General features: G+C 43.9%; 1 protein-coding gene across 1 annotated transcript in view; it reads right to left on the bottom strand.

Moving 5' to 3' along the window:
• The window catches only part of nrxn2b (neurexin 2b), a gene marked incomplete at both ends in the record, with an annotated part of 530,523 nt that overhangs the window by 401,233 nt on the left and 104,922 nt on the right, over positions 1-24,368 (bottom strand). Inside the window, one exon of the mRNA XM_079758236.1 lies at positions 19,935-19,952. Coding sequence (XP_079614362.1) covers positions 19,935-19,952 — 18 coding nt within the window. The remainder of the gene's footprint in view (positions 1-19,934; positions 19,953-24,368) is intronic.

Consider the following 24,368-nt stretch of genomic DNA (forward strand, 5'->3'; position numbering starts at 1 on the left):
TGTCTGAGTTCATAGCCTTTGCTAATAATTGATGCCAGGTAACCTTTCCAAATGGGTTGAACATTTACATTTATTTGACAGCAGCTCAACCTCTTGAGAGGTTTGTACTTAAATGTTAAAAGTTAAAAGAAAATGATTTGTGTATTGTGATTGTTATATACAATAGCATCAAAATATGGCGTGCTGGTTATACTTATGGTCTATCTGCTTACAAATCTTTATTTGAATCTTTATTCAAAGTCATTTTGATCTCCAAATCTTCCTCAATATCTTTCTCACCTTCAAACATCTCATATTTACACAGTCACACCTATTTTTTTTTTCATCCATTCAGTTCTCAACTTTTGCTTGAAATCTGTGTAGAAGTTCACTCACACAGTATTTATTCACATTTACAGATGTATACCTAAAAAATACTAACCCACCACTTGAGACAGACAAATTCCCAAACCTAATCCGCAACATGAAATCCAACTCAGGTGTCACAATTTTCATGTTGATGTGGTGATTGTGCTCAATCTTGCTAATTAGATATTGGACGAGGACTTAGCTAAGTCACATCAAAAGTGACTTACAGTAAATTCAGGGACAGGGAATAACGTCCAGGTAGGGGTTGGAGAGTGAATACAAAGACAGGTCATTATGGAGCAGGTAGGGGTTAGACAGTGAAAACAGACAGGTCATTAAGGAGCAGGTAGGGGATAGAGAGTGAAGATAGAGACAGGTCATTAAGGAGCAGGTAGGAGTTAGACAGTGAATACAGAGACAGGTCATTAAGGGGCAGGTAGGGGTTAGACAGTGAATACAGAGACAGGTCATTAAGGGGCAGGTAGGGGTTAGCCAGTGAATACAGAGGCAGGTCATTAAGGAGCGGGTAGGGGTTAGAGAGTGGATACAGAGACAGGTCATTAAGGAGCAGGTAGGGAATAGGGGGGCTCTTGCTCTAGGATGCCTACAGGTCAGACCGCACACATCGGGGATCAAACCCAGAACCTTTCGTCTGGGAGTCTAAACACCCTTGCCCAATCCCATTATCCTGATGTGACTGGTAAACACTGGGTACATTGATCCGGAGGGGCCAAGGCCTCATCTGACCTACGCTCATCCGATTAGGAACAACAAATAACCCCCTTCCCCCCTCCCCCAAAGAGGGGCACGGCTACAGAGCTCAGAGAGCCTTACGTCCCTCCCCACAGACCCAAATAAGCGGATATCTGGGACCCTGACCATGATTGCCCTTGTTTTGAAAGAAAATGTAAACTAATAAATAATAATGTCTCACACACAATGATGGGTCTTAACTTCTCTATTAAACTGAATAATTTCAAGACGTTGTTTTTTTTCATACATACATTTGACGAGATGTCGTACTTTAAAGATCCCATGGCTTGAAAATTAGACTTTCTGAGGTTTTCTAACATGGATATGAGTTCCCCTAGCTTACATATGCTCCCCCAGCAGCTAGAAATTGTGTTGGGTGTAAAATGAGCACTAGGCATTCTGCTCTGCCTTTGAAAAAACAAAGCTCAGACACGCCATTTTGGAATCTTCCCTGTATGTCGTCATAAGCGGAGATGCCACCTCCCCTTTCTCTGCCTTGCCAGCCCAGAGAATTTTGCCCGCCAATGAGACAATGAGCTACGACCATGCGACCGACACGTGTGTGTGTGTGTGATCACACACATTGTAACGCAAGTGTTGTACACTTCTTTGTTATTTTGATAACCGTTCTGCTGTTGGTATTATGCCGCATAACACGTCGGTTCTTTGACGTCTCTGGTATTTCCACAAGGGGGGTTATCTCAGCCATGGTTGAGAAGGAAATGGGGGAAAGGAACTTTGGCTTTGACTCCCTCAAGTACATAAACTGAAGAAGAAAAGTAATTGTTGCCCGCGACTGTCTCCCGCCGGAGCCCCGCTGTCCGCCGCCCGCTACCGCGAGGCATCACCGTCCGGCAGCGCGTAGCGGGCAGCGCGCAGTTCCATCTACTTCAGATCGATTCGGAAGTGGAAGAATCAGAGATGTCGGAGAACCCGACGCAGTTGTTTGTGATTCATAATATTGTCTGGAGGCGCACACAGCTTTTGGCCGTGATAATATGTATTATACGATATAATTTAGATATAGAGCTCCAGGACTGTAACGCAAGTGTTGTACACTTTGCTATTTGGAGGGGCCCACTAATATCTATATTAAACCATCCATAAGGTAGCATGCCATGGGACCTTTAAGGGTCATCTTGTAATAAGTGTCAAGAATGGCTAAGTAAAATAGATGACTCAGGCATAGAGTGTTCATGGAATGTAAAAAATCACTCAGATTGGCTTTTAGATATAGCAAATGGCACAGTTAATCAGCAGTGTTAGAATAGAGCTAGGTGAGATGTCACAATTTGGTCAAAATATGATTTACTTTATGCTCTGAGGCTAACAATATCAAATTCTCTCAACAACAATGGCAGGAGAATTGGCATGGCGGTAGTCAACGGGAAGTGGATTGGAACAGTGAGAATACCCACTTTCATCACACCTTCCCCATGCCTTTCCATGGCCACTCAGAGCCCTTCATACTCGAACAATGGCTCGCCTTCAAAAGAACTTTCAAACGCAAGCCTCCAAGCATGCACCAGCAGCTCACTGTACTGCAAGGAGGTGGTCGATGCCTTGCTCAGGGACCACTACCACACCCTCCCTAAGGCCTTTTAACTTACACTGGAGTTGACACACTTCTAAAGTGTTCTGGTGTGTCAGGTAGCTGACACAAACCTATGTTTGAAGCCATACACCAGTGGGAAAAAGCATGTTGCAGTGGTTAGGGTGTGACTCCTAGCCAAAAGGTTGCACGTTCGAAATACCAAAGGCCACAGCATGTCGTAAGGTAATTTATGTTCAAGGTGCCCTAACCCTGCTGATCTTCTCCTGAATAACATATCTAAGAGAATATTAATTGTAAGTATCGTTCGATGAAGGCTGCTGGCTAGGCATTGTAGACCAGTAGTTGTAGGAAGGAGAATGGAGAATGAAAGCAAAGCCATTGGCTGTTTTTCAGAGCTATGATACCGTAGAATGTTGACCTCCATTGTGAACACAAGAACAAATACAAGACAATGAATATGTGACAATGAATATTCACTCATTGCTGTTTTGTTAGCGGAATCGTATTTGCATGTTTAGCTTGTTTTCCATTTCATCCATAACGATGTGGTGCACACATCTCGTGTGAATTAGCCACTGGCAACTAGAAACAGCACGCTACCTTCACAATTTGCGAGCGTCAAAAAAAGAGAGGGAGGATCATAATGACTATCGATTTTCAAATCAATCCGTTTAGATTTGACAATTTCATCAAAACCTTTTACAAAACGTAGCTACATATTATTGACAGAAATACAATATTTAGAGACATTTTTTCCAAAGGGACTCACAGTGAATTGTCTTTAGATGGAATTCATTAAAGAACATGTGGGTGTTAGGTCGGGGATTAGTAGGCTGCGTACATCGTGATTCAAACCCAAATCCTTTCTGCTGGGAGTCACACACCCCCCAACCCACCAGACGACCAGCCGTTGAGAGGGGCGAGGCGCGAGGTCGAGTAGGAGAGCGGGTGTCACCCGCAGGTGCACGGGTCTAAAAAGTGGGGGGGCAGCCGAGTCTGCAGTTAAGTCAACCAGGACACACCCCCATGATAAACGCCTCGGGCTGTTCGGCACCCCCGTTGCGTGACGGCAACTGCTGATCCATGGGACCGCCGCCTCCGCCACAGCCCGTCGTGTGACAGGCACCGTGGCGCGTGTCCCTGCATGATGATAACATTCCACCCCCAGGTCCCCTTCCCACCCACACCCCTACTGCTGTGGACAGTACAGGAGACGCATTTGGGTGTGTGTGTGTGTGTGTGTGTGTGTGTGTGTGTGTGTGTGTGTGTCGCTCCTGTTGCTGTACGTTCCCCAAGGACGAGGCTTAGTGGTGGGAGATAGGAGGCTATTTAAGAGGGGGTTTGTTCCAGTGATGGTCACGGCGTGTCAATCGGTCACATGATATGCGAACAGGAACATGTGACGTACGATTGACTCGGGTGTGCTCAGGCAGCAACGGGAAGTCAAACACAAAAGAAGCAAAGCGGTATGCCAAACACCAAACTTAAAATAAAAAGCTGCATCTTAGAAGCATTGAAAACAACGTTTAGAGTTGCCATGGTTATTCTGAATGGTGTGAGTGCCTTTAACTGCAGCATCCAAAGGTTCCACCATGGTGAGGACTTGTCCTTCCCATCGGGAGAATAGAACTGGGCTGGTGCAGTCGGGTTCATGGACAGGGCCAGGAGAGTAAGAAACAGCAGTTGTGAGCCAAAATATCCTCTGCAAACTGCCCAAAACTGTTTTCTCTGGACTAAGGTGTGGAGTAGTAGACCCAGACTTAACACCTATATGAATAAAAGACATTTACCTTGCCCATTTTTTCCAAAAATAAGTAATTGTTAAACCTCAGAATAACTCCAAACAGAGATCTAAACAGAGATTTCAGATGCAAGAATCAAGCATCCATTGACACAAGTCATTTGAGAGTAAAAACACCTAGAACCAAGGAAAAGAGAAAGTATGTGTTGTCTGTGTCGTCTGCACAGTAGATACTGAGGTGTACCAGATGATGGAAACTAACAGAAGAAGAAATTAACTTGTTTCCCTTCGGCGTACCTGCCAAGAACGTTCGGTTGCAGCTTAACAGAAGCAGTCAGTCAAGTTTTACAGTTGAAACTGTCCAGCTGTTGGACAAGACAACAGTGACATCTCCCTCAGGCTCGTACACACAGAGAAACCTGGAGATACAATATGAGATTAAACAGATGCAATATGCAATAGAAGATAAAAGATGACAGTGACGGGAGCTTTTGCTAACAAGATAAGGCTGTGCGGGAATATAATCACCAGAATACTTTTTATAGTGAAAAATTTGTTTGCTTTTCTGGTAGGTCCTCAACCACGACAAAAGATGATAAATTACCTTTATAACCATTCATAAAAACAATGAACACATGCCCGGCCCGGATATTTGTCTTCGTCCTCTCACAGGGACGTAAATCAAAGTGTTGACCCTAGTTCCAAAGCTTTACATTAGTTTTAATTCAGCTCAAGGGTTGTGCTTACTATGTTGGCAGGGAAGGCAAGCTGAACGTTTTTCTGAATTTTAATTTACACTTTTATGCTTATCCGAACAGTTTAAGGTACGGACTGTGCATCACCTAGAGAGCGCTGTGCTCTGCAAAAATAATTAGAAACCATAAGCATATCCAAAAGCATATCACACCAAGATAGCAGCAATTTATGGAATTATTTTGCATTCCATCTCCTTTCCTGCATTTGCTCTATAGTGAAGGCATTTCTGTTTGTTTACTGTTCAACAAGGCATGACTATGAGATAATAAGGTCACGAACAACAAGCACCGTCAATGCCATCAGTGAGAAACTGTCCAAAACAAAGGAGATTACATTTAACTATTATTACCACTGCTCAGGCAATTAGGAAACGCCGTTATCCGAGACTGCCATCAAGGAATCTGTTTTGAGATACTTCATTAAGGAGCCGGTAGGGGTAAGGGAGCATCTTGCTCAAAGATGCCTACGGGTTCGAACCCGGAACCTAATGGTCGGGTGAGTCGAACAACATAACCACTACACTTATCCTAGAGTTAAATACGATTCTCGAGAACACTACACTGGGAGCAACTGTACAGGAACTCAGGGGACTCTGGGCATACTCTGTATCGCTCTGCTCCCTCTCTCTCCGTCGCCCTCTTTGCGTCCCTCTTTCTATCTTTATATTACACTCCAACGCAGTGTCTCTCTTGCTCCTCCTCGCGTTTCAGAAGACCTGTCGTGTTGCATTAGCAGCAGAGTTAGGCCGAAGGCCGGGTAATGTTTTCAAAAATGCATACTGTATGCCCTTCCGCTGTTTATGAAGAATATATGAAATAAGAACTAAACTGTGGGGGAGTGCACTGGAAAGAAAAGTATGCTTTTGTAAATGTAAGGGGAGAAATGGCTGGTTAAGTACTCCAGGAGCACACGTAGGTCGATTGAACTTGGCATCCGTTCAACTTAGGGTAAAGTAAGGAGCCCAACAAGTCAAAGGCCAACAGGTATATTATTGGAAGACTCATCTCTACATGGCTTCGGTAGAACATTAATCCGGCTCCAGTCTGCCGCAATTAACACCAAGACACTTTGATTCCCTGTTAATTCGATTAGGCTGGTATTTAAAAGCCTGCCCCCAACTTCTGAACCACCACAGCCTCTTTAGTCGCACTGCAAACTGAAGGCCGTTCTTCCACACTCCTGCTTTCGGATTCAACAAGGTGTCACCTCGTCGGGTTTTGAGTATTCAACCTCAGAGAAATAAAAATGGGGTTTGAAGCAAAACAAAAAAAGTGTCCCTTTGAAAAACATTATGAATGTCATTAATCAGCCAGTGACAATGAAAACACATGTTATTAAACATGTCAAAGGGATTACACAAAAAAAAGTGAAATGGGCAATTTGAAATAAATCAAAAGACTTCTCTACAATGGCCCTTTGAAGGCGGATACTTTTCAAACACAAGGTATTTAAATAAAACCTTAATCATGTTGATACTTTGATCATTTACTTTCCTTTTCCAGGGTTGCAACTAGGCATTTTAAAACTCCTTGAGGCCTTTTTTTTTTTACAGTTAGAAGCTCTACAACAGCCAACACGGCTCCTGCAGTTAATGGCACCGGAGATGATAAAGGACCGTCTAGTTATCGTGCCCAAATGTCCAAACATAATTCAATGTTGTGTCGTGGCTGAATCTGTTCACTTGGATTTGGCCTCCCTCTTTCTCCACCAGTGAGGCCATGCTTTCCTCTTTTCTAAATGTCCTTCTTCCAAGTCTGCCCTCCATTAAATTCACTGACTCTCGGAGAGAACCAGCATATACACAAAGTTAAACTTTAGAGCACCTTGCGGAGAGGCCGCCGGGAGGTTGGGAGTAAGGTGGCTACATACACACACTCTAACTTTGGGCCAGCTTGTGGGGACAATGTTGGGAAGTTACACACACACACACACACACACACACACACACACACACACACACACACACACACACACCAGCTCGGTGGTCCTCACAAAGTAAGATTGCTACCTACGCACACTCTCACTTTGGGCCAACTTGTGGGGACACTGTTGGGAAGCTAGACAAACACACTTTTAGATCACCTTGCGGGTACCCAGTGTAGTGGTCCTCACAAAGTAAGACGGCTACACACACAAACAAATTTTGGCTCATCAAGGCCCTCACATCATCTGGTAGTGACACGAGATGGTGAGTCGACAGGCCCTCTAGGATATATTCAAGGTGGCACTCTGCGCCGAACCACCTGAGTGGACGGGCTTGGTGGCTCGGCCCATCCATCAACGGCAACATCTGCTTCTCCCACGCCACGGCAGCTCGTGATGTCATCCGAGCGCAGAGGGAAGCCTCATTAGCCTGGTGGTGTCCACACTTGCACAAGCTCACGTGCACGCATGCACACCTGCGCGCACTGGCGATGGCGGGGCACGAATGTCACGAACGTTAGAAACATCCTGACACCGGAAACACCTTCACCGAGAATTCAATTTGTGTTTTTTAGCACCATTCACATAGATATTTTTTAGCTAATGCAGATGCTAGGTCATTAGCGTCGCAGCCATTAAAGAGACTAAACGGGATGGATGATGATTAAGTCAGACACTAAAGTACGGAAGTGTAGAGTAAAATAATAGTCTGTACAATGGGAGAACAGGGTTTCAGAAGTTCTTGGTAATTTCCTGGGGTCAGTAAGTTAACCGAGGGAGGGAAAGGTTAGCAATGAAGCTAATGTAATTTAAATTGGGTAGCTTGACGTTTAGAAGTGGAAGCAGTTAAGCACGAAGTGGGTGTCTGGTAACGATAGAACAACCAGCATGTGGGGTCAGATTGGGATGTTTATGAGAATATTACCCATGATGCCATCGGGCGTGTGTGTGTGTGTGTGTGTGTGTGTGTGTGTGTGTGTGTGTGTGTGTGTGTGTGTGTTTGTTATCCTGTTGTGGTGATAGATTACTGGGTAATGTGGTTTTTAATACATTATGAAAGGAAAGAGGAAAAAAATATCTCCTTGTTCTTGGTTCGACTCTCGACCACTCACACTTTGCATTCAATGAAGGTACATTGTTTATTGCTTGTGAATTATCTAAACATATTTGCTTGATATGCCTGACCCAGTCACCACTTCATGTACAGTGTAATTTTTATTGTTATTGTTTATGAGGCAAAAAATATGAAGCGGTTGATTTCATTGACTTGGCAACAGAAGTTAATGTACAATTCCATTCTATTGGTTTCATTTTCATCTACTTTCAATTCACTCCCTTTCGCCTGTTGGTAATAAAAAATATATTTCTTCCAAACAAGGAAGCAATTTTTCTCAAATAACGGACTGTGGACGGTGGAATTATATGGTGATAGTTTGAATCAACAGACTTAATAATATTTTTCCTCGCATTTCTAAATATTATCTTTAACAATTCCTTAAGCATGCTTCTGAGAACAAAACAAGCTAATTTGAGACAGGGTTTTTGTTTGTCAGAAGAAGTGAGGAGATGTTTGATTATACATTGGAAATTCAGTGAAAGCCAGTGGGGTTGGAGAAATAAACATTCATTTCAATCAAAGGAGAGAAGTGATTGCTACACATACTGCTGGGCGGACAACAACACAGCATCAAGACAGAGGTTGGGGGAGAGAGAGAGAGAGAGAGAGAGAGAGAGAGAGAGAGAGAGAGAGAGAGAGAGAAAAAAATAGAGTACTTGGGTTGAAATAAAGTTAGCCAAACACTATTACACACACACACACACACGCACACACACACACACACACACACACACATACACACAAACACACACACACAACCCCCTGAGACAAAATGCCAAAAGGCGTCCAATTTTGAGCGTTTGAAAACAAACCATTTTGACATTGTCCGACGCCGCCATTAACTGAAAACTATCAACCGCCGGTGGTAATCACACGGGGGTGCAAAGAAGGACTTCAAAAATCACGCCGCTATTGTTTCCCCCCCCGGCGAAGCCACAATCAGGCCGCCATTGTGAACAGGCCACTAGCGTGTCACCAAACCGTTCTCAGGGAAGACAAACAACAATAACAACTACATCCGCCTTTCGGAGGGCGAATTGAGTCGAACGAAAGAAAGGCACTGAACCTGCTGGGTAATACACCTTCGGAGCCTTGGGCTACACGGTAAACAACGCTCATGAGACGAGTGTGTACGGCGAGTGGGCAGATGTATTGAACGTTTTGAAAATAAACTTCAGGGGAGGGAGGGCAGGGGGGGTTGCTCTCGCAATGCTTGAAGACAGAGCAATATCACACTTTTATTCGTTTTTTATTTACTTTAAATCATTTTATTTACGTTCCACATTTATTTGACTTCACAGGTCACTTTGGATGGGTGACTGTCGTGTCTTGAGATCACGGGTCGTAGGTTTTTTCTGTTGAAGATGATGTATTCGATAAAAGAAAAAATAACATACTCTTTGAAGAATCATACAATCATACAAGAATCATACAGAATATACATATTGTATGTATAGTCATTGAGGCTTAGTTGATGATGGCTATCTGTAGACCAGATCGAAAGACGTAATTTCAAATCTACTGGACCAATAGTGGGCCTGGCGGAATCAGTACAGTGCAGGCAATTATAGTTAAATAGCGTATACACACAGGAGACGTGCGTGGTGGTGACAAGGCTGCCTGACTCCTTGGTAAGGTCAGCTGTGTTAGGGGTCGCCCAAAGCCTGTTGGTGTTGATGATTTGGGGAATTTGTCTTGCGTGGACGTTTGTTGACTCTCTGGGTGTATAAAGCCAGCTGGGGAGCGGCTCAGAGTGGAATGTGTGTGTGTGTGTGTGTGTGTTAAAGGCACACAAAAGTACATACAAACAGACTAAGGTGTGAGTTATTGTGAGAAAACAAAAAGAAGATATATATCCAGTACAAATGGAATTGTGCGAGTGGCAGCTGCAGTGGTGCTCAAAAATACACACACACACGAATCCACTGAACATACAAGACACACACACACACACACACTTGAGGATCATAAAAACCATATACTCATCACAACACAATCAATCAAGAGTCTGATTTCTCCTTAGCATGCACGCACACATACTTACAAAAACACACGCACAAGCAATGGGCCACAAGAGATGGGCCACAACAAGCATAGCCACAAACTAATCCCTTCTCAAATCCAAATTACTTAAAATCAGGTCACAATTTATAGCACTACATACAAACGTAACGCACGCATGCACACACAAATGTAGATACAAACCAATAACCATGGACTGGTTGACCAGAACTCAAACCGGATTAAACCAAAGCAGTGAACTTAAAAGAAAACGACTCGTTTGAACCGAAGAACGTTTTCCCCCTCCAACTCTGCGTCATCATCGATGACCTCATTGCTATTACAGGGGTTGCGATGCATCGACGGTCCCACACACAACCCCTCGAGAACATCAGCCCATCACAAAGAGCCAGCGGTTGTGTGTGCCTGACAGTGGGGCCGGGGAGGGGGAGATGGAGACGTATCGCTGACAGCCGGCTTGTCAACGCTTTAATTATCGCGACACGAGAAGCAGATGTATCTCGTCTCGCTGGCTGCTCCGCCATTCCACTTACTTCCCCTTTGTTTTCTTGTTGTTCTTTGTCATGTATCTTCATCTTTGTGTCTGCGTGTCAGTCCCCCACCCACCAGCCAAGCAATGCATCTGAATCTCGAAGGCGCACACACACACAGGCACGTGCACCGACACACACGTGCCGAAATTGCCGATGAGGCGTGGACAAGTGCATTATCTCTCTCTCTCTCTCTCTCTCTCTCTCTCTCTCTCTCTCTCTCTCGTTTAATTGTCTGTCTCTCTCTTCGTCCCCCTCTCCCTTTTCCCTTATCTTCTACACCTCCATCTTCAGACCCCACCTCCACCTCTCCACTCAGGAGTCTAACCCCTACCACACTCTCCTCTCTCTCCTCCATCCCTTCCCTCTTCCTCCACCTAATCCACCATCTACTCCCCCGCACCCCCCACCCTATCCCCTACCCTCTCTCTCAAACCCCCCCCCCTCCCCCGCCCCCTTCCTCCCTGTCCGTCCCTGGGCCTTGCCGCTGCTCCTCCCTCGGGGGGTCCGTCGGCCCTAAATCTCCTCTAATCAGTCCAACATCATCGCCGTGATGCCTCTCATTAGCGGCCGTGGCCGCGGCCATCGGCCCCTTATAAAGCCCTCCGGCTCCCGCCCTCCAGGCCCTCGCTTAAATCCACCTTTAATTCAAACTACTCCTGTGTGTGTGTGTGTGTGTGTGTGTGTGTGTGTGTGTGTGTGTGTGTGTGTGTGTGTGTGTGTGTGTGTGTGTGTGAGTGTGTCACTGTGTGACAAGGGAGAGTCAGTGTCGGGGACCCAGACAGACAGACACACACATGCACGCCCGCACACCCCTAAACACACTCAGACACACACACACACACACACACAAACACACACACACACACACAGAATCAGAGGAGAGAAAAACAGAAGTAAGGCATGGAGGGAAGAAGGAAAGAAGTGGGAGAAGAAGAAGAAAGATGGAAGGGATAGTTTGTGGTCGACATTGTCTCAGCACACAACGCCATACGATGTCTCACTTTGACGGCTGGAGCAGTGCGCGTGTTTGTGTGTCTTTATGTGTGTGTCTTTGTGTGTGTGCTTTTATAATGTGACTCGCACCTCTGGAACAGACTGCATTTAATTGCTTCATCGTTTCACAGCCCCATGCCCCTACTCACACATATAAAGTGCACTGACACAGACACACGCACACACACATACAGCACACACACACACACACACACACACACACACACACACACACACACACTCACTCAGGCATGCGCACCACTTCATCTGCCGATACATATGAATGCTCCCATGGACAATGTGATGCAGCTGGGTGGAATGTATTCCCTTAAGACCAGAGTGTGTATTATGACACTATCAAACGGCCGCTGGATACACTGTGGAGCATCTAGGTTATAAAGTTTAAAGAGGACATATTGTTATTTTGGCCGCTACATCCTAACCCACCATGTGTTGGGTTGGGATGGTGAAATCATTTTTAGGACCATATAAAGACAAGTTTGGATCAGGGCCAAAAACAGTTTTTATGTTCTGTCTCGCCTTGTCTCTGAAATAAATGTGTTAGTTTGCCAGCCAAAATACCAACCAATATGTATGCGTAAATAATAAATAAGTCCTAATTTGACTGAGAGCTTGCATGCACTCGCTCGCATACAAACGCAGGGACGATGAACAGAAGTTCAAAGTGTCCGTGCTCACTTTGTGAAAAAAGGCTGAATACTAGAAAATCTCACACCCTGTGCACATGTCTTGAATGATTTAAATCCAGTTTATTGGACTCACTTAAAGACACATTTTAAATCATTTTGTTTGTGTTTGGCTGCAATTTGAACTCTTATTCTTATTCCAGTATAAATCCTTATGGCCCCTACTATTGCTGTGTAAACTCTGCACTGCAGGGCCCTAGCCCCTACATCATTTGTCCTTCCTTCAGAAAGTACACAACAGTACATTAAACTTGTACTGACATGGCACAGGGCACTAACTAAACACACACAAACAAACACTTGACACCTCTGACTGCTTCTTAATCCGTCCCTAACTGACCTCTTCCCTGCTTCCTTCCTGCATATCTTCTTACAGTATATAGGTATACAATAGGTATGTATTAAAAATACCCTGGGCATTTACCAACCACATAATAAGCTCAACCAATGCCCTCTCTCTGCCTCCGTCTCCCTTCACCCTCCCCCCTTCAAACTCTTGCTGGGCCATCCATCCACCTCTGGGTCCTAAAGACAGCAGAGTCGTGTTTCTGTCCTTCATCCATACCTCACAGCACTGCACAATACCGACCATCCCAGGGAGTTACCAAACACAGATCCTGAGTCCATCCCCCTCCCTCCATCAAATTGTCCCTCTATCGGTGCACAAGGGCGGGGGTGATAGATCACAGTAAGCCCCTCCTAGCCCTGACTGTATCTCGGAGCTGCGGCCCTCGCCCCTGTGTCTCTGCTAGTTCCAGGGCCCACTGGGTGCAGGGGTCCCCTTGATATTGATGGGGGGGGCTCTCTCTGGGTGTGGACTATCTTGCTGGAGTTCATGGCAATGGCCCCATGCCAATCGATTGAAACATAATTGCAAAAAAAGGGCTGGCATGTTTTTTTAGAGTGAATGGGTGGGTGAGTAAGGGAGTGAGAGAGGGGTTGTGTTTGTGTGCACATTGCGCTCTAAATCATGCTCGATATAGCCTCTGCGAGAGTGTTTGTACATGTTTTGAAGATGAGGTGGGAGATAAGTTGAAAGGGGATTTGCACTGCACTTTCACATGCTCAATAAACACACTAGCTGAATACATGCTTAACACCTTTTTACCCAACGAGCCCCATGCTGCCGCCTCACCCGGTGCCCACCATCAAATCTTTTCATCTACCTCCGGTGAATGCCGAAGACCCCTTTGCCCCTCTCGTTACGGCAATTTCACAAGTTCTCTACCTTTTTGATGTTCAAAGTCGCTTCTCCTCCTTCCGCTAACTTCCCAGCTTCTAATTCCAACGTGCTCACAGGGTGTTAAGACACTGTGTAGCCGCTAAGCTTGCGTGTCGAGGAATTATAACACAAACACACTCTCACACACACACACACACGCATATACACACACATAGACATTATTCCCTCAATTAAGCTAGACCTCGGAGGGCTCTCTGAATGAGAGTGGAGAAAGAGAAAGTAGAAGAGAGCAGAATATAGAAGAGAACACAGAAGAGAAGACATTAAAAGAGAAATTAATAGATGAGAAGATTCTTGGTCTTGGCCATGCTATCAGCTAGCTTCATAGCTGCTTGAGGCAAGTGCTTGGAGTTGTGCTTCTACTGCATTATATAGTGTAGGGCACGGCCGCCAAGATGGTAGCAAACTGCATTTAACGACGCTGACAAACTCCACAATGTCCTATCATATGTATTAAGGGAAAAAAAGTGTGTCCATGAAGTTGTGTACTTTTATTTTATTATTTTATTTATTTTTCTCCACGAGGCTTCAAGGACTGTATAGGGTATTGGTTTCTGGGCCCCGGGATATAACAAACTCAAGTCGTTTCAATTAAGTGTGACTCTAAACACGAGGATTTAGCTTTGCCCCCCCGGGATTGGTCGACATTGGCGAGAATTGCATTATGACCACGGGCACAAAGAGTGTGCGCTCGTGTCGCACAAGGGCAACGATGAGCCACGCAGGAAGCGGTCCCACAGGCAGGCTGCGCTACGCCAACACAACGCATCTCCACTGAGAGCACACACTTATTATCATCCACCCGACCTAAACATGGTGCAGACCAGCTACGCAATTATGTTATACACATTAGATATTATGAACATATCATGATACAAAACCAAAACAAGTTCCCCCTATTAAGGGGACACTCGGCAATCTCTGCGGTGGTTTCTAGCTACTGAGGCCGTTAAATGCCAAACATAATGATGCCGCCGTCCGTGTTTATCCCCCATGAAAGGATGAAGTAAATAAATAAAGGGAGAGGCTGGCGGTAATTGAATTAGGATCCGAAAGACAACAGTAGTGATTACATAGGGGATGGGCTAATGGCACGGTGAAGGGAGCCTATAGCTCCATTTACCCACTGGTATTAAACAACTTGTCTGGGAAATCAGATTTGGGAACCCGGGCCGGAGCTGCGATCAAATTAGAATGCAGGTTTCTTTCAGGCTTTGTACAGTAAAATATATTATACTATATATATATATATTCATAGATAGATATGAAGGCTAAATGTGCTGTTCTGAAAATGAATAGGAACACAAAAGAAACGAGGGAGGACAACCAAGGAATACAACATTTGATTGAAGGTGAAAATTGCTGATCGTGGGGTACATTAATGCCTTCATGTCGTCAAAGTAAAGTTTGAAACTGATATTTATTTCCGCTAGGGAAGGAGTGTGAAGGAAATATGATTCTATGACTACAAATTTATTTAATTTTACTTTATTACATTTTGCTAATAAAAAGTGTGTGTGTGTGTGTGTGTGTGTGTGTGTGCGTGTGCGTGTGCGTGTGCGTGTGTGTGTGTGTGCGTGCATGTGTGTGTGCTTGATACCAGGGGATCATTGATTGCCTGACCAAATGGACTACATCAGGAGAGGAGCCGCACAGGAAATGACCTCCTCCCATGCACAAGAAGTACAGGAAACAGGAAATAAGCTCCTGAACGGATGCAGCAAACGTTGTCCCTGACCTGCATAGAGCATAGCTCATGTTGTTTTTAGAAGCGAGGGGACAAATGCCTAAGGACCTTTGTTTATTAAGTTACATCATTAACCTCCGACCCCAGGTGTGACAACTTACCGAGTCGGTGCCTCTGGGAAAGATGAGGACTTATTCGGGAACACTGTTTCCCTGACAGAGCTGTTTATTGTATCTCCGCGTCAAGACGCCTGAGCATGTGTGTGTGTGTGTGTGTGTTCATGCGTGTGTATGCGTGTGTGTGTGTTTTCAAGCGCCTGCATCTGTGTCTGTATTCAGATGTGCTTGTGTTTGTTGGATCTGTGAGCGTAGCTCTCCTATTCTCTGTCTCTCTCTCTTGCTGTTATTATCTCACTCTTTCATCTCTCTGTCATCTCTCTCTCTTTGTTCTTTATCGTATTCCCTCTCTCGCTCCTCATGACTCACTGTCTCTCCTTAGGAGTCAAGCTAAGTTAATAAGACAAGATTGCTGTCCTTTGCATATACCTATCATTATGCACACACGCACACGCACACACACACACACATACACACACACACACACAAACACACACACACACAAACACACACACACACTGACCCCCAGCTGTGCCTGTGGTGGATTGACGTGTAGGTAATAATAGTAGGGACCAGGGTTAAGATGTGCAACCAAATCAATAGGTAGTTGTGGTTGGTCTTAGAAAAAGAGGTACATTTGAGAGTGAAACTCAAACTCTTATTCAACCCATGTTACTGCCAATAAACGGCAAAACACCCAAACATTCTCATTAAGTTTCTTGTTTGTTTCCTTGAGTTTCCACTACACCCGGGCCACCTAAGCTGTCCAGTCCGCCCACAAGAAAGAAAGAAAGAAAATATGATGCAAATCAAACACTACACTGCATCCAGTGTGGTGGTACACCATCTTTAGAAAGGCCTGTGTGCTGGGACGCATTAACACGGCATGAAGCAGATCAGAGGAGAAGGAACTCAGCAGCCCAGAGTGGAGGAGGCATGAGGCGTTCGCTTTGATAATGTGGATTACAGAGGTTGTATTCTTCGCCGGCTCTCTTTCACAATGAGGTCGAGGTTAATAGAAGTCGACGCTGTTAATCTTTGCATACGGGCACCGACTCTGGCCGGGTTTGTTCATAGCTCCGTTTCAAAAGTGTGAGGTGCATTTGGTCAAATCGTTTTTTGGTGTTTGGTCATTGAAGTTGAAATAGCTTGACATTATTGCAATTGAAAGGATCATATTTCATCCGGTGTCATGTTGATCTTTCAAAACCTGACCACTTGTGACATTATAAGGACACTCCCACTTGTGATGTCACAAATGGATAGTTATTAGCGAATTAGCGAATATATATATACATTATATATATATACATAAAGCTTCATCTGGCTTCTAGTTAGGGAAAGTGGGTTTCAGCTGTCACTTTTCAGCGCTCGTTAGTTAAATGAGCAAGTGCTGAACAAACGGAAAATAAAATTAGCTGGCAGAATGTTTTGGTACAGTGCAGGCCTTCATAATGTTACAGAGACACGAGGGGAGAAAACAAGGGCTGTTCATTGTAGTGATTGTTGTGTTGTGAATTTGGCCGACAGTTCATAAATATTCACAACAACACATACAAACTAGAAAGCTAGCGTTTGCTGATGTCGAGAGAGAAAATTGTTTCATCATTGATGAGATAATTATTTTTTAGACTGACATTTTTTGGGTGGTGCCGTCCTTGAAATTGTACTAATTGCTGCTTTTCCTGTCCGACTGGCTGCGTCCATTTCTGTTAAAAGCTCTCATCTTGGTTCAGCCAAAAAAAGAAAAACGAACAACAAGACAATCCGACACATTTCCACTGGCCTCAAATGTTGGGAAAATTAGAACGAGTGGCGATTTAATTGCTTTCGGGGTTAACCGCTTTTCCCCGCCGGACGTCGGCCGGAACATTCAGGAAGCTTTGAAAGCTAATTATCTCAGGTGGCTATCTCATTATCCCTGTCCGCTCAACATGCGGAGGCAGCCGCCGCCGCCACACACTCTGGGTCTCGTGACATTGGCTGTTGAGACCAAACACACAGAGAGTCTGTTGTTGTTCCGCCGGAAGAGTCAAATACGATTCAAACAATGCTTGTCTTTCCAATGGGGAGGACGTTGTGTTGTTCTGCTCCGTTCATCTATATTTAAAGGGCTGTTAGTGTCGTGGTGCCTTTGGAGGCCATGCCTTTGGAGGCCATGCCAAATTCGTTTCTTTGACGGAACAAAGTGTGGGAGTTTCCGCGGGCCGGAAGGAAATTATCTGTGGACTGGATCAACTGGTTGACAGGAGTTGCAGTCGGAGCAAACCACAACTTGTGGTCGAACAGTTTAAATGGCCTGTGACATAAGGACCCCATAAATGGTTGGTATTATGGGATTTAATACACAGTTTAAATTGGACTTGTATATTTAATAGCCGGGGTAATTATGACTATTAAAACGGAAGGCTGGTTTTGTAATGAGCACCCTAATGAATGCGCTGATAAAAGTTGCTCATGAATTAGAGAAAACTATGATCCGTCTCTGAGTCACGTAAAAGGCTGATAGCTCATACCAGGTCTTCCACTTAGAAAAAAGTACATTTTGTATGACACTCCCGCTAAAGCAAAATAATAATGCCTGACTTAGAAGGAAGGAAATTTGTCAATAAAGTGGATCCTAGCATCATAATAAGACAGCACCGAGCACCCCAAAAACAGTGTGTGTGTGTGTGTGTGTGTGTGTGTGTGTGTGTGTGTGTGTGTGTGTGTGTGAGAGAGAGTGTGAGAGAGAGTGTGTCTGTGTGTGTGAGAGAGTGAGAGAGTGAGAAAGTGTGAGTGTGAGAGAGAGAGAGAGAGAGAGAGAGAGAGAGAGAGAGAGAGAGAGAGAGAGAGAGAGTGCGTGCTTAGGGAGAGAAAGAAGAGGAGGACAGACCAAGCCATCTATGGAGCTGTTTCATTTAATGCCAATCGTTTCGATGAGTGAGTCAAACAGTGTGCTACTGTTAGTCTGTCTGCCTGTGGGTCTCTCTGTATACCTTGCTGCATATTTTCCTTAGGAGGAAACCGGATTCAATGCCAATGCTAGCCTGAAGTAAACGAGAAACAAAACAAAACCAGAGCAAGTAGTCATGTTTTTCGGTCATGGATTTTATAAACCGCCTGAAGGGAATGCTTGTTTGTCTTGTGTGCAGCAAGGAATATTTCTGTGTCCAACCACCTCAGACTTCTTCGCAAACTTACTCTATCCTTATGTCTCCAATATGACTTGTATGTTTTACCTGATGGATATCGGTTTCTGCGGTCTGTGAATATGACAGACCCAATAATTGCGGGAGGCACACACAGAGATAACATTTTATCAGAAGCGGTATTTCACCAGAGTAGATTTCTGCACACTGTTTGTTCAATCCTGTTTATACCTCATGTTTTACGGTCCATTTGTGTGAAACGCCTCATTAATCCGTCTATCTTGCCTCTCTCCAACCTCAAAAAGGCTCCCCCCCCAAAAAACGTTGGCGGCGATGCATTACAGCTCGCTGATAGAAAGCTAGTGCACTAGCAAAACGTCAGCACATTTATAACAACTTTTTGCTCATCTTTTTTTTTTTTTCAGGACACACCAGGTTTCTGGGCAGAGGAACTCGATGCTGAGCTGAGCGAGATCGCTGTAACCAAACACTTTGGGTCTCCTGGCCTTGCCTCTTGCTTTAGCACTTTGAGAACTGATAGCAGAGGTTGAGATAATGAAAACACTTTACCCCCTCAGATCACTGGAGAAAAAGCACAGCTAATTAAGGAGGAAATGGGCGGTGGAAGTTGTGGAACTTTGCTCACACGCAAGTCTTGTTTTACATTGTCAAATACCATTCATAGTCTACCCACCAAACATATGTCCCAACCCCCCCCCCCCCACCTATCTCAAAGTAATGCTAAATAATTTACTAGCAGAGATTGCCAAATCGCAAATCCGCCATAAGTACCAAAAGTAGTAAAAGTGATTCACAAGCGTCTGGTAGCAAATAAAAGTTCCTGAGAGTGCAGTTAGCATGCAGACAACAGATGTAACGCCAGTCGTTCGTTCCAATTTCAACTTCGGACCAGGATGCGATTTGCAACGTGATTGCACACTTTCTAACAACAATCGGACCAGTTTAGACCAGTTTTGACCACTTTAAACCCATCGAGTTCTGCATTTCATGGGCTCTGACAGGCTTGTAAACAGCATTGGAAATGGAGCGAGCTGTTCCCAACATCATAAAAGTAAGTCAGAAGGCCTGTACTCTGAAGTGTGTGTGTGAGTGTCTGTGTGAGTGTGTGTGTGTGAGTGTGTGTACCAATGCATTTATAGGTATCACTTTGTGATGCATTCAGAAATAGGACAGAGCACTTTTCAACACTTATCGATCACAGCGAAACTGCCTGGAGCAGTGAAATAAGCAGACACCTTTATGAATGACGAGACAGAAATAGAAAGCGAATAATTGGGAGTGGACTTACCAACTTGCGATGAGTCTCCTAAAGGGAGAGGGGAGAGAGAAGGAGGGGAGATTAATTCATTTTAAAAGCAAATCAAAACCAAACCCAAAACATCAGGCATCCCCAAAGGTGAAACAGAAGAAACCTATCCACTTCTAGCAGAGAGAGCTATATGAGACAGTGAGAAGATATTTTCTGAGTGAAAACGTTGACACATACAGATGAAGGAAATGGCCCCACATGGTGTCCCCAAATAATTTATCAAACTTAAAAAAAATAATTAATTGGAAAAATATGTTCAGTTCAGAATATTTTAATTTTCTCCTTCTCCCTCTTCCCCTTGCTCTATAAGAAACATTTCCTTGGCCCGAAACCTTTTTTTTCGTTTTTTTCCTCAGGGACATCTTCAATAACAAAAGAAACCATCAATGACAAGGATCAATAGTCGTGATGGAGGGAATGAAAGTTAAAGAAAAATAAAGAAATAGGTCAAAACAGGTGCCATCATTTCTTGTTCTGTCCTCTAAATGCATTACCAGAAGAACATTGGTGGATATATAGGTAATCTTGCGCGGAGGTGTGTCCACACCGACACACACGCAGACACATACACCACACTTGCACCCACACAATGCTCAATAGGAATAAGGGTGCACCCATACAAAGGAATCTGTATTGGTATGGGCAGGCTGACTTACAACAGGTGTTACCCCTGTGTCTCCTTGATTACAGTCGCTCAACATGGAGAGGAGAGAGAGAGAGAGAGAGAGAGAGAGAGAGAGAGAGAGAGAGAGAGAGAGAGAGAACCGAAAGGGAGAGTGAGACAGAAAAAGAGACGAGAGAGAGAGAGAAGGTTACACGTTTTGTTCTATAAAGGAGCATGCTTTCAGTGGAAACATTGATTTTGGTTGGCAGGGTCAACTTCTAGCGTGTGTGTGTGCGTGTGTGCGTGCGTGCGTGCGTGCGTGCGTGCGTGCGTGCGTGCGTGCGTGCGTGCGTGCGTGCGTGCGTGTGTCTCAAGATAGCTCTTCAGCTACCTCATCTGAAAATTTTGAAATGTATTAAAACAGAATATTAGGCGACTTCAACTGTGCCACTGAATTACTAAGCAGATGGCTTGCAGATGGCACAGTGAAAAATGTTCAGTTTAAATAGCAATTTAGGAATTGCGATTATAAAAATGATGAAAGAAGTGGGGATAAATAAATAAATAAATCTAGCTTTTTTGTTCGTAATTGTGAAAATTGTTTGTAAAAAGCTTGTAATCGCTTCTAAAAATAGTGGCTTAAACGTACATTGTATATAACATGTGGCATCTTGCGGAACTTGAATATATCTATATATTTTTACAGAATATTCAAAAGTATGTTTCAATTAGTGTATAATCCCATGAAAATATCATTCTGCGCCACACACCGTGACATTACACTATGAGACCCATGTCTTAGAACCTTAACCCTCTCGCGGACATGGACGTCGAAATCCAGCGCTGGCCAAATATCCTATGTATTTGGATGATTCAATTAGAGTTTCAATTTTGTTTTACCAAGTGTAAAATAATGTAAAAAAAAAGCCATGTTTTTGTACTGAACTCAAAGGTTACTTATATAATATTGACGTTGAAAAAATTAAAGAGAACAATCGTTCAACTTAAAATGAGTGATAATTAAAAACAATTCTTAAATCTATCCAGGAATCTCATCACTTGACACCTGGCTCCTCAATGCTGTCGTATACAAAGACCTATTGGCACCCTACACAATACAGGCCGCTACAGACGGGGTGAAGGGGGAAATCAGTCAATTACAATATGCAACCTGTAAGGCTAGGGTCCACCGACATTCTACACACTATACCTTTAAGTAGAGAATAAAGGCAGCTTGTTGAATTAGCTAGTAAAAGTAGCTTGTTGAATAAGCTAGTAAAAGGAGCATGTTGAAGAAGCTAGTAAAAGTAGCTTGTTGAAGTAACTAGTAAAAGTAGCTTGTTGAAGTAGCTAGTAAAAGTTTCTCGGTGAAGTAGCTAGTAAAAGTAGTTTGTTGAAGTAGCTAGTAAAAGTAGCTTGTTGAAGTAGGTAGTTAAAGTAGTTCTTAAAATTGAAGTACTGGCGGTTAAAACCGCCTATTGAAATACATATTTCAAACAGCTAGATGAAGCAATTAAAGTAGTCAAAATATCTACTTGAACAAGCTGGGTCAAAATAGCACAATAAACCAGGTTGTTGAAGTAGCTAACAGAATAGAGCCCTGTGTCTTCAACGACCACAATACACACCAATATTACAGCAAAGACGTAAACTTCAGTCTTCATAACATAGTGTCCAAGCCGGGAAAATATATACACACATTTCTATATCTTCCGCGTCAGCCTGGCCTCCGTTTATGGAGCTCAGGAATGGGTCATACCAGCGGGTTCGACAGTATAATGTTTTATAGGAGGTGCATTATTCCTGACAGCTGATAGAAACGCAAGAGGGTGGGCTTAGGGTGGTGGTGGAGGAGGGGTTGTAAAGTTTTGAAGTAACCCGATGGTGCGGTAAATAACCACAGTTAGGCTCCTGTAGTAAAAAGAATAACATCACCCGTATTAAAATCCTCTCAGAACACCTGCTCCTCCCGACGCAAACGACACGATCAGGGCTTATGCCAGGAGTAATGTCGTTTTTTATTGGTGTTTTTTTTCATCTCGAATTATTTACTTATTTATGGCCTCTCATTTGTCTGGAAGTAAACAACAATGCACTGAAGATGAAAGATGAGCGCAGAACAAAAGAATAAAAAGCTAGCTACTTTGATCCAGGGGATCATGGCTTACACCTGACAGAATTTGAAAGGGACCTGGAATTTGTATTATTTCGTTATTTTGAATGTTGCAAGTAAATAACAACAAAATGCTAGCTTTGTGAACAACCAATGTGGGAAGAGAAAATAAACGAGAAGAACTGTCAGAGTTTAACTTTGAGCCTCCGAGTAGCCCCCCCATGACCTTCGACCCCTGGTTCCGAAAGGAATCGCGGTGGGAACCGTGCTGGGAATCGTGCTGGGAATAGCTGACCCTTGTCTACCACTGATTTAATCGGCCGCTCTCTTTTATGTGATGTCATCACCGCCAAGCTATTGACCTGCTCCCACCCCCGTGAAATGTGAAGACAGAACAGGCACACACACAAACACAAGGATGTACACACAGACACACACACACACAGACACACACACACACACACTTGGATGTACAAACGTATACACACAAAAACACACATACATGGTGATTTACACACACACACACACACCCAAACACAAGTATGTTTACACACGGTCCCACACACAAGGATGTACACACATATACACACACACAGTGATGTACACACATATACACACATAGAAAACAAACACACACAAGCATTTACACATATGGACATACACATAAAAACATGTGCTAACAACGAAGCTGGGGAAGGAGACACGTAGGGCACCAGTTATGTCTCAGCATAATGGGGAGCCATCTATGAGTTAAAAACTCTCAGTTTCTCACGATTAAAATAATTTTCTTGGGATCCCGATTCGATTCACAATCTATTCTTGATCATTTCAGGATCTAGTCCGCACTGCGGCAAGGTAAGAAAAGAGGTGGGGCAAAAATGGCATGGACGCAGAGTAGGCTAAATGTATGATTACGTTCATGTATTTTTTAATTTGAATACGTTCCTCAACTGATTGCCATGATGTGTGCAAAAAAGGGCAGAATCGAAGACAAGAGGAAAAAATGTATATATTTTTGGTAGGTGTGTTTAGATTCAGAAATATAAAGTATATAAGAATAATAATAAGAAGAATCGCGATCCGTTTGTGAAATGATTTATTCTGACACCTCTACTATGATTGTACAACACTGATAAAGCATGCCATGTTACATGCTTAGGTGCTAATACAATACTTGGAATCCTTTATGTGCATAAGGGGGAAATAATAAGGTTGTAACCCTCAAATACAGATGGTGACAAGGGAAATTACAATCTTACATCCGCCTGTTAATAAGCATGGTTCTTAAGGCAAATGGTCAATTCTATTACGTGTGTGTGTGTGTGTGTGTGTGCACGTGCCAGCGTATGTATGTGTCATCTGCTGTGACACGCAGCACGGCTGATTCATTCCCTGTGGAGATGTCTCGGAGGGGACGTCGTCCCCCCTCATCCCCACGCCCGTTCAATCCTGATTTATTCGCCGAGACGCCATCTCAAATCCCATTCCTCCATCATGTGTTATCAGTGTGTGTGTGAGGGAGTGGGTCTGAGTATGCTGAGCAAGGCATGTAAGAGTGATAATGTCTGAAGATCGAGAGAGGATGAGAGAGAGAGAGAGAGAGATAGAGAAAGAAAATATTGAGTTTACTTGGATGTGATTTACATTTGCATGTGTAGAAAATAAAGGATTCATGGATGTTTTAAATCTAATGAAT

Source organism: Pollachius pollachius (assembly GCF_949987615.1).
Source record: "Pollachius pollachius genome assembly, chromosome: 20".
Classification (NCBI taxonomy): domain Eukaryota; kingdom Metazoa; phylum Chordata; class Actinopteri; order Gadiformes; family Gadidae; genus Pollachius; species Pollachius pollachius.